Source organism: Merops nubicus, unplaced genomic scaffold, assembly GCF_000691845.1.
Source record: "Merops nubicus isolate BGI_N331 unplaced genomic scaffold, ASM69184v1 scaffold15062, whole genome shotgun sequence".
NCBI lineage: Eukaryota > Metazoa > Chordata > Aves > Coraciiformes > Meropidae > Merops > Merops nubicus.
In genome coordinates this window covers 7,491-19,251 of record NW_008594373.1, presented here as the reverse complement: position 1 = coordinate 19,251, position 11,761 = coordinate 7,491, and the positions used below count along the sequence as shown (strand labels likewise).

Here is an 11,761-nt window from a genome sequence, read left to right as displayed (position 1 = left end):
GTGTGGATCTATTTTATATGCTGCAGAAATGTGCAGTGTGTGTCATTTCTGTGGCAGCACATATATGTATATACATACACAAGGTCCACTGATAGGTCATAGGATCACAGACTGGTTTGATTTGGAAGACACTTTAAAAATCCTCTATTTCCAACCCCCCTGCAGTGAGCAGGGACATCTGCAACTAGAGCAGGTTGCTCAGAGCCCCATCCAATCTGGTCTTGAACACTTCCAGGGAGGTGGCATCCTCAACTTCTCTGGGCAACTGGGGTCAGTGTGTCATTACCCTCACAGTGAAGAATTTCTTCCTAATATCTAATCTAAAACTACCCTGCTTTGGTTTGAAATCATTACCACCTCCTCCCATCCTATGACTACATTTCCTGATAAAGATCCATCCCCAGCTTTTCTGACAGGCCCCTTGAAGTCCTGTCAGGCCCTCAGAAGGTCTCCCCAGCTGGAGCCTTCTCCTCTCAGGCTGCCCCAGCCCAACTCTCTCCTGCTGGGCTCCCAGCAGAGGGGTTCCCCCCTCGGGGCATTGCTGGGGCTCCTCTGGCCCCGCTCCAGCAGGTCCCTGTCTCTGCTGTGCTGAGGACTCCAGAGCTGCCCCAGCACTGCAGGGGAGTCTCCCCAGAGTGGGGCAGAGGGGCAGGATGTCCTCCCTGGGGATCCTGGCCAGCTCTTCAACCCCAGCACCGCCAGGTCCTTCTCCCCAGGCTGCACTCAATCCTTTCATGTCCAGCCTGTGTTGATACTGGAGGTAACCCCCACCCAGGTCCAGAACCTTGCATTTGGCCTTGTTGAACCATGAGATTCACACAGATCCACCTCTCAAGACTGTCCAGGACCCTCTGGATGGATTGTATCCCTCCAGTGCATCAACTGTATATCTAGACACATAGACAAGCAGGTGGATGGATAAATGCAGTTACGTGCTCCTCCTGGCATGGCTCTACACAGAAGGGTTATTCAAAGCTTTAAAATGACTAGTAAATGACTCGGTTCATGCAAACCCCAAGTCCCACATCTTGCATATTTAGACACACAAGTCATACTGGGAGAGTTCAGAAAACAACCCTCACTATCTTAAATTATTTGTAAACTCATTTTAATAGGAAGTGAGAAACACCAGGATATCGCAGCCTCCTCTGGCCATGTTTTACAATCACTGATCAACAGCTGTTTTTTACACCCACTCTGCCCATCAGTGAAGAGTGTGACTCATGGACTGCTTCTGCCCTGCAGGTGCCCATCTCCACTACAGCATCTCCAGGCTCCAAGTAAATATTCACACAGGGGCTGGGAGCCATAGCTGGGGAGAGAGGGATGGAGGGTGACATAGGATCAGTGGCCAGACTCTTGTCAGTGGTACCCAGTGACAGGACAAGCAGCAACGGGCACAAACTGGAACCCAGGAGGTTCCATCTGGCCAAAAGGAGAAAATTCTTTGATGTGAGGGTGGCAGAGCCTGGAGCAGGCTGACCAGAGAAGCTGTGGGGTCTCCTTCTCTGGAGAGATTCCAAACCCACCTGAACCTGGGCACCCTGCTGTGGATGACGCTGCTTTATCAGGGAGAGTTGGACGAGATGATCTCCAGAGGTATCTTCCCACCATGAGGGGATTCTGTGATCAGTCAGTTCCTCCATTCTGCTTTGGGCTTGCTCCGTGTCAAAGGGGCAGGATTCCCACTGCTCAACCCAACTACCATGGCCAAGCTAGGAGACAGACAAAGGGCCCTTTAGCCCAGCCATGGTGATCGACTGCAGTCCTCAGCACACAGGCCACCAGACTACTCACTCACTGCCATGGAGGTCGTTTATCCTGAGCATCCCAGAGCAGAAGACACCATGGGAAGGCTGCTGGAGCACCTCAACTTGGTCCCAACAAAACCTGACACGGGTACCTGAGGTAAGTCGCTCTTTACTGACAGCTTCCAGGAAACAGAAGAGTAGAGACAAGTTAGAAGCCAGATGTCTCCATCTTTGCTTACACCCAGTCCAGGCTAGAGACACCATCTCTCCTTACCTTCCTTGGACAAATTCTGATCAGGTTAGATGCCTCTTCTGCTCTTCCTTCAACAAGCAAGCAGAGAAAGCATCATAAACACCAGCTTCCACCCTCCCTCCCATCTGGGTACACTTTGGTCTGCAGGACTGGCAAAATTACCCTAATGGTCTTGGTTACACACAGGCTCGAGTTATATGTTAAAATATAGAAGACTCTTTAGGACACTTCTAGCTGAAGATCAGCACTTACTTCCTATTGCGATGGCTGTGAAGTTAAAGAGGAGGAATTTCAGCTATCGCCCCATCTCACCCCTACCCAGATTGTTAGTGCTGGTCCCAGCATGTCACATCTCAGAGGAACCACATGCCTCTCAGTCACCCAGTCTGTGGCAGGAAGGGGTTCAGATGATGTTCTGAAGAACACAGAGATATGAGATGTTGCCTGCACTCAATCCCTTCTTTCATCCCTTGCCCAGTCTCCAGGGACTGGCTGCAAAGTGCTGCATTCACCACCACAGCTGGAGGCACCCTATTGCTTCTTGCACCCGGTGTACCATTAAACCTAGCCATAAATCAGCAGCAAAAATCTCATCTACAGCTTTAGGATTACAGTTCAGCTGGGTTACCTGGGCAGTAAAACCCTCAACAGGCTGAACTTTCTTCTAGGAACCTCTCACAAGAGCATCCTGTCCTCAAGGGGCTTAGCACGAACCACAGTTGATGATAAGTCAACACGGAGATCAGCTCCTAGAAAAAACATGCACTTTTGCATAGCGAAAGTCCTGATGATTCAGGGTCTCATTTTTTGAGGCAACTCAGCACCTAACCAGTGCCCACAGACAATGCAGAAGGGCAGCACTGGGTGACCCACTCCTGGGAGATGTGGCAGAAGCTACTGTCAGCAAAGATCTCCCAGCAGACCAGAGCATGGAGGACCCAGGTCCTGCGTATTCTGACAGACCCTCCCCTCCTCAGATTTCTGGTTATAGGGGCAACAGCCTGAAGTGCACAGATCTCTCCTAGAAAGTCATTGCTCATTGGAGTAAGTCCAGAAGATTAAATCTTCTGGATGTAATTACATCTTCTGGAGATGTTGCGAGGGCTGGAACCCCTCTGCTGCGAGGCCAGGCTGAGAGACTTGGGCTTGTCCAGCCTAGAGGAAAGAAGACTCCACGGGGACTTTCTGGTGGCCTTTCAGGTCTTCAAGGGGTCTGTCAGAAAGCTGGAGACAGACTTTTTAGCAGAGCCTGTTATGACAGGACAAGGGGTGATGGTTTAAAACTAAAAGAGGGAGATTTAGACCAGAGAGAAGGAATAAATTGTTGATGCTGGTGGTGGTGAGACCCCGACCCAGGTTGCCCAGAGAGGTGGTCACTGTCTCATCCCTGGAACCATTCCAGGTAAGGTTGGCTGGGGCTCTGAGCAACCTGCTCTGGCTGCAGATGTCCCTGCTCAGTGTAGGGAGTTGACTCAATGACCTTGAAAGGTCCCATCCAGTCCAAAACATTCTATGCCTTTATGATCAGTGCATGGGCAAGGTGGACTGAGCCAATCTGCATTTCATCACCACTGAAAATGACATTTGCATACTCTCCCTGGTTCCACTCACACCAGGTCTGGACCTTGGACCTTCTCACGAACCATTCAGCTTCCTAAACCAGTGGGAGACTGAACCAAAAGTGATGGCTTTGGCCAGAAAGTGACCAGACAGGAGACCCGATGCAAGAGAGGACACAGCCAGAAGCAGGACTAGTCCTTGTGAAGACAGTGTTCAACTGTCTAAGCCACTCTGCTCAGTGTCCACTCTGTGGCTGGAAACATCTAAATACACTACAACACACTGACCCGTCACTGTCCAGAAAGTTTTGTGTCTGTCCAAAGTTTTTTGCTGTGCAAACCCAAGTCTAGGTTATCCTAGAGACGGGTAAACACCACAAAATATTCTTCCTTCCTGCTTTATTCCTGCTTTGATTTGGATTTCAGTTTCTGGAAGTGTTTGCCCTGGCTGCAAACCCTTTGCCTTTGGATTTCCTCCTGCAAGTACAGCAGGGGAGGTGCCTATGGAGGGGAGAAGGAGTTGCTCAGAACCAAACATTGGAAGGAGGTGAGTTGGTGGTAGCACAGAAAAGCCCACCACGTCCCTCACCAACTGGCACAGCCCCGCAGGCTACAGGACCTGTGCTGCATCTGAACATGCTGATAGTTATGGAACTTTGCATTGACAGCACAACACTATTGTGAATTTTTCCTGCTAGGAAAACTGTTCCTCATGCAGGCACAGGGAGCCTGGTTAATCTCTAATGGCTTGTTGATTAGCAAAAGTAAGATAAGGACAGCAGAGCAGAGTGACATTTCCAGGAGAGATGAACAGCCACCTGCACCCCAGAAATGTTTCCAATGTCCTGCTTTGCTCTCGTTAGTCCTGAGCAAAGGTCAGCCCTGAGACAAGCAGGAGTCAGGTGCCCTTCCCAGTCATGGGTGCTGGCCGAAACCCTTAAGAAATTAGCAAAATTCACAGAAACTTCCAATCTTTTCTAGCTGCCTGTAAAAGCAGCTAAAACACACAGATGGGGAGGAGCCTGATCTACCAGCCCAGAAACCTATCTGTGAGAGGGAACTAGGGCAGGGAATTTGGCAGAAGATGCTCCCTGGATTTTCTTCCACTTCTCCCTTTTCTTCTGAAAGTGCTGGATTATTGGTGGGTCTCTCGATAAACCCTGCTGGGTCAGGCAGATCCTCTCCCTGGTGGATGGGTGAGTTTGGCCATCATGCCAAGGCTTGGTTAAGCTGTCACCAACCTGCAGGCAGGGAACCAAGATCAGGGCTCGCTGCCAGTCCTTCCAGCAGGACCTGAGCTGTCCCCAGATACCTCTGCTTCATCTGAAGGTAATCTGAGAGGCAGCAATGGGAGCAGCAGGCAGCCAGAAAGGAGGGGACAGTGCTTGTGGTGTTGTGACCTTTCACCAAGGAGATAGCCTGGACACGTCAGTCCTAATCCTGTACTGGTGACAGAGCTGCTGGGAAGCCTGACTCGGCTCTCTGCTGTTTCATGCTACAGCTGAGAGAGCAGATGAACACCTGTGAAGTACCTACTCGTAAGAGATCTTCTGGAAACAGCCCAATTCAGATCCCATAACCCAAACCCCCAGGGCCTCATGGGCTTCCACACCCTGTGCTGTCCCACATCTGCTGGTCTCCTGCTGTGGGGCACCTAGAAATGCCACACACAAAACTTCACATTTCCTCACCAGGAAACAAAAGTACAAGAGGAAGATTTGCCCCAGCAATTCTGACAAGCCCGTGGGCAAGTGCCAACAACCCCAGCAAAGTGCCCCATTGCCAACCAAATGCTTGGGGTATTTTTGTCCCATCACACCAAGCCTGAGTGTAGGTTCTAGTTTTTTCCAAGCACCCAGCCTGACCCTGGGCCTGGCAGACTTCTGCTCACCTCTGGCAAACAATATGAACTTTGCAAACAGACTTCTTCCCCAACATTACAGTAAAATCAGAAAAACCAGTCTCACCAAATACTTTAGGTTGGAGCAAATGTGTTTTTCCTCTCACCCAGCATATTTCAAGATACAACCATCATTTCTTGGGAGCATTTGTCATACCCCACAGCAATGTCTCCATTCAAACAACCTGATGATGTCCTACATAAATCAAGGAAGGTAGGTTTGATTGACCTACCTGCCAGAAAAGGAGGGCACCTTTGTTTTCTAACTTCTAGGAGAGTATCTTAACTCCTGTAACAGTGGATCCAGTACAGGAAATCTCACTCCTGCCCATTGATGCTAATTCATTCTGTGATTCTAATTAGCCACCAGATCAAGAATGGCCTCTCAAGGACTCCTTCTCTGGATGAGCATTGGTTTGTGTTGTTCCTCACCTCATGCACTGGAACACCTCCATCCCTGAAGCTATTCCAATGTTGACTGGACCCTGAACAACCTGACTGATGTTGTCTGCATGGGTTGAGCTCTTGGCTTTCTGCTAGCACATGGGGGCTCTGGCGTGTCAGACTTGGCTCTCAACCAACTCCTGTGTTGCACACTAGTACCTGGCACAAGCATCCAGACCAAGACAGCTCCTTGTGGAGCTGGCGGGGAGAAGCTGTAGGGATCACACCAGTAAAGATGAGGAGCACCTACACACAAAGGGCCATTGGAGAAGAGCAGAGGATGGAGGATCACCACTGATGATGGTGAGAATTCACCCCAGAGTGCATTCCCACAGCACATCTCCATGTCTCACCTCATCAGCAGTGGAGTATCTCCCTCTCCAGCTGTCCCAAGTTCAGCAGCTTCAGGATGACAGCCTTGACAGAGCAGGGCACCATCAGAAACTGCCACTGCACCTTGAAAAATTAACACAAACCAAAACCCAACAGCACCTTTTTGTTTATTGAAACTCCTCTCATTCAGGAAGCCAACATAAGTTGGTATTCCCAGCCCGAAACACTGAACACACCTTTCCCACTGTCTTCCCACCTCTCAGAGATGGGCCCCAGACCAGCTCAGCTTTGGTGCTGTGGGAGTTGCAAAGACCTCTGTTGAGTTGATTTGACCATGAGGCAAAACTAGTTTTGTTAAATAGTCCAGCCTGAACCCAGCCTCGTTTATTTTTTCAGCAGCTGTTTGCTAAATCTTTCGTATTACAAGAACAAAACCCTCAGCTATGCAGCACCTCAAGGATCAGACTTGAGCCCCGATCCTAAACTTTTCATCATGTGTGTTCTTAGTACAAAGTTCTTGTTTTGCTTCCAATTTAGGCATGTGTGTTCCTCTTTCCACTTTTCCTTTTAAAAAGAGCAGGGAAAGGGGATTTGTGGTTTAGGGTTTGGGGCCTTTTGGTTACTGAGAACAAACAAAAGCAGATTATCATTCCAACTCAGAAAAAGTAATTTACTTTTTTGCCTTTTCGAAAGACCCTTTTCTTTTTATTTAAAAAACACCTTTTGTTATTGTCTAATCATAGTGGAAAAAAAAAAGATAGCTAATGCATAACAAAGTGCTGATTAACAAAAGTTATCTTCATCTGGCTTTTGGCTCACCTGCGCTGAAATGTCTTTTCCCACACGGTTTATTTGACCATGACACGTTTGCCCTCACACCTACCAACTAAGACTCTTTCCTTGAAAAGAGGGTGACACTTAGGAGAGTTAAACTTCTGGAAGTGTCAGTTCATATTTCAGAGCATTTCAGTAACAACAGCTCAGTCTGCAAAGTCTGTGTCCCCAAAGATGCAGAAGAGTTTTCCAAGTCAGAAATACCCAAATACTGGGCTGCTGGACAAAAACTGGCTGGCCCCAAGCAGCCACCCCAGGACTCTGCTGCGTATCCCAAGGTTGGACCTTGTCCAGGGTCCCAGGAGCTGAGCTCTTGGCATAACTCATAGCTCTCTGCAAAGCAACACAGCAAAGGTCAAGAAGCCTCCTTGAAGGGAAGGGGATGCACAGATCTTACCTTGCACACACCAGTTCTGCTTGTTTCTTCTCTCCTTAATCCAGCATGAAACCAATTTTGGATTTACAACATCAAAACCTGCTTTTTGTTCACAGAATTGAAGCAGCTCAATTAATCTCTGCAGTCTATGTTGTGCCCTCTGGGACCAAGCTCACAAGCATAATGGCTTCGTAAGTCTTTTCCTGCCCTCAGGACAGCTACTCTACAAAGAACTGAGGTGCTCCCTGCTCTCCTCATGGACATAGAGTCATAGAAAGTTAGGGGTTGCAAGGGGCCTCTAGAGATCATCTCGTCCACCCCCCCCTGCCAAAGCAGGATCACCCAGGGCAGGCCACACAAGAACACATCCAGGTGGGTTTTGGAAGTCTCCAGAGAAGGAGACCCCACAGCCTCTCTGGGTAGCTTGTTCCAGTGCTCCATCAACCTCACAGAAAAGAAGTTTCTCCTCATGTTGAGGTGGAATTTCCTGTGTTCCAGCTTATACCCATTATTCCTTGTCTTATTACTGGGCACCAACAAAAAGAGTCTGTCTCCTTTTCTTGACACCCACTCCTCAGACATTTATAGACATTAATAAGATCCTCTCTCAGCCTCCTCTTCTCAAAGCTAAACAGTCCCAGTTCTCTCAGTCTTTCTTCATAGGAGAGATGTTCAAGTCCCTTAATCATCCTTGTAGCTCTCTGTTGGACTGTCTCCAGTAGATCCCTGTCCTTCTTGAGTTGGGGAACCCAAAACTAGACACAGTATTCCAGGTGTGGTCTCAGCAGGGCAGAGTAGAGGGTGAGAAGGACCTCCCTATACCTGCTGGAGGTAGCCTCCTCCATACAGAGCCTCCTTCTGTGCCTCTCACCTGCTCAGGAATCACTTGACTCAAACACTACTTGTACTCGAAATAAATCAACATTTAATATTTCACAATTACTTAAAAAGTTCTTTGAACAGTATTTTACAGATCAGCACAGACATTACACAGATTTGGTGAGGCTGCACTTATGTACAAAGGTGACCTGAAAGAACCTCAGACTTCTTTCATTTCCAGAAAACATGAGAGGTTAAAACCTCAGCCAGGATTATGAGTCCCTGGAGTTTGTGCTTGTTTTCCTCTATGAGAAGGAAATTCTCTTCTCTAGTACTTCTGTGGGGCCAGCTGAAATCAAAGAGGTTTATGTCATTAACAGCAGCAGGGATATATTTGGCCATGGATATCAAGATCACAAAGAGCAATGTTTTGACAGGATAAGGTGCTATTTTAAAGTACTGACCAAAAAACAACCAAACCAGCTGACAAATCTCAGACCCGTTTGAGAAGATGCACACAAACCTGTTTGGGAAATGGAAAAAATGCCTGGAAAGAGATATTAAAATCTGTTTCTGATCCATTGAGCCTATTGGACTTAAAATACTGCTGTGCAGAAGTGCACAGCAGTGACCTCAGTGCTCCCACATTGGGACCCTGTGAGAGAGGGGCCAGCCCACCACAACTTAGCAGTGTCTTGGTGTCCCTGCCAAGTCCATCTTGCAAGCAAGGGACAGACACTGCTCCACGCACACAGGAAAAGATGGGTGCTCCTGGAGCTGGTGCACGACTGGGGAAGGTGGGTCCTTGTCAGGAGTCCAAGCCAGCTTTTACATCGTGGTGAAGCCATAGGCCAGCTTACGTTCAGGTGATGCTTCTCCCCACACAAAGGTCTTCTCTTGGAGTCCACAAGGCAACACCATCCTTGGGATGGTTTATTCAAGTAGAAGGATAAAGTGTAGAGGCCTCCGGAGCATGTTCACATCTCATTTTTTGCTCACCTCTGGCTATTGACAGAAGCTGCATCCAGAGCTGCTGAGATCACCAAAGAGCCAGCTGGCACCTTCTTAACCCAAGATGTTCACCACTGGGCCCAGACCAAGATATCCCCCAGCAACAGCCAGCAGGGCCAGCATCAGAGTTGACAGCACCACAGGAGGGATCCCCCAAATGCTTCCAGAAGGTACGTGGAGGAATCCAGCAGACAAACTTGACCCATGCTCCTCCAAGAGGACTGAAGTCCCCAGGGGCTCTGGCCCTTTTGCTGGCAGATTTAACCTCAAGAGACACTGCTGCTGTGCCACTAGCTCTTGGGAATAGAGACAACCATGTTCTAACTAGTTCTAAATGCTGATGGGGCCCCATTTTCTGCAGGATCAAGGGACCCTCACTGAACTGATCATATTGTGGCTGAGCCCTGCAGCCCCCCAGCAGTATTCAGGGTCCCTTCCAGATGTTTCCATGGAGCACGTGTCCTCAGCATTAAAATCCTTTTAGCCTGCAGCATGATCTCCTGCCTGTCACCATAAGAGCAATCACCGAAAACTACTGAGAAACAGCTTGAGGGCTATGAAGCCAGGCAAGGCTTTTCCAGTCTCTTTTTTTTTTTTCTGCTCATGGGGTCAGAATACCTCTAAATACCCCCAAATATTGCACCTTTCTGTACCTACAGCCTCACAGAGAGAAGGAAGAGGGTGGAAAGCCTTGTTGCGGGGAAAGGAAGATCTCAAATCCTGTCATGGCTTGCAAGTGTCACTAGTGTTTTTGGTGCTGAGTCCTCCTTCAGCAGATCTGCCTCTTCAGGTTAGCTTCAGGCAAACCTAGTGCTTTCCTTAGTACTTCCCTCCCTCCTCCTGAGTATGAACACGGTTCCTGCCATATTTCAAGCAACTGCTGTAGATTCAGCCTCTGGGATGTCTCTAACACACGGTGCTGGGGAGCAGGATGCAAGAACATGGGCTGAACAGGGGGAACATCTCATGGGCCAACTCTGAAATTTTGCAGACTTTGGAAGTTATCTCCTGCAGGTCCTGGATTTACAGTAAATACATGCATACACGACAAGCTGCCCGTGCCCTGGGATGGCCTATTGCACTCAATTCACTGGGACAGGAGCAGCAGTCTACAACCCATGCTGGGGGCTTTCTGGTCCTCAGCTGGGTTGCTCTGGTCTGCACTGTTTCTCTGCAAGACACCCAACCTTTATAATTTAAAGGAAACCTTGAGAAAGCCTGTCCCTATCCCCAAAGAACTGTCCTGAGCACCCTTGACATGTTACGGGTGAAAGGCCATCAGTACAGCTGTTGTGTGAGCTGCAACTCCACATGCATTGAAGGCCATCTACCAACACTCAGTCAAGGACATTCACTTTCCAAAATGTCCCCCCACAAGCTCCCCCCTGGTCCCACTGGCCTTGGGGTCACTGTGAAACACAGCCACAGCACCATTTGCTGACAGGAAGATAATCACTGTCCTCGCCTTGCCCTCTAAACCCAGATATGTTGGCAGTCTGCTCAACCAGGTGGAGATCTCAAGGAAACCATGGCTGAGGAACCCTGAGAGATACCAGACCACAACACCCATGTTCTCATTTTCCAAGAGTGGGCTAAGCCCAGGCCAGGAGCAGCTCAGCCACCACACTAACGCTAGGGCTGCAGGATGTCTTGGACAAGAAGAGCTGGGTCTCCAGCCCAGAGGACAGTCAACTTCCTTTTCCTGAGCCTATATTGGTGTTGGATGTGAGTCTGGTCTGAGCGAACAGAGAGTTCTTCTATGGCAGTGCTCCACTGAAGGTGGCAATGGGTAGACACAGGAGAGAATGAAATTCAGAGGGGTCCTGGGGAGGCAGAGGAGACCTCCTCAGTGCAAGGAGATCTTTGTCCCTGGGTTTGTAGCACACAGAGATCTCACACCTGCAGGGGAACAAAAAAGAAACCAAGATGTGAGTAAGGTGTGTGGCTGAGAATCACGGTCTTCAGGTGCATCAGAAGCATCTGCAAACAGAGAGGAATCAGTGCAGTCTTGAACGGCACTACAGCTTGAGTGTCAAGAGTTCAGGTCGTTAAGCTGGCTTAGGCTGGGACCTAGAGTGGAAGCATCCATGATGAGTCATTTCTGAAACTCGTTAGGGCAAATGAGAACTTCTGCATTCCTCAAGTTCTGGGGAGAGGGCAGTAGCTCCTTCTCCATTTTGTGCACTGAACTCTCTCAACAGCCCCCCAAGTTGCACAAACAACTTAAATAAACCACCTCTCTTTGGGGTTACTTAAGAAATAAGATCCAAAATTCTTTTTCCATTGGAGGTAGCACAACCTTGCAGAGTTCTGCTTTCTCTGATGGAGAAATTAAAATACTTGTACATTTTTAAGACCTGTGGGTCAACTGGTTTGATCTCTTTGTGCTCACAGACATGTTGTAGGCTGCCTATGGTGAATTTTCAAATTCCATCACCTGGGGAGCCAGCTTGGTGCCCTGGGGACACGACCGATGGATGA

At 48.8% G+C, this 11,761-nt stretch overlaps 1 protein-coding gene across 1 annotated transcript in view; it reads right to left on the bottom strand.

Annotated features, from left to right (window-relative positions):
* Window positions 1-11,037: 11,037 nt before the first annotated feature.
* PIK3R5 (phosphoinositide-3-kinase, regulatory subunit 5) overlaps window positions 11,038-11,761 on the bottom strand; it is a gene marked incomplete at its 5' end in the record, with an annotated part of 8,209 nt that continues 7,485 nt past the window's right edge. The window contains one exon of the mRNA XM_008935762.1: window positions 11,038-11,179. Within this exon, the coding sequence (XP_008934010.1) occupies window positions 11,038-11,179 (142 nt within the window). The remainder of the gene's footprint in view (window positions 11,180-11,761) is intronic.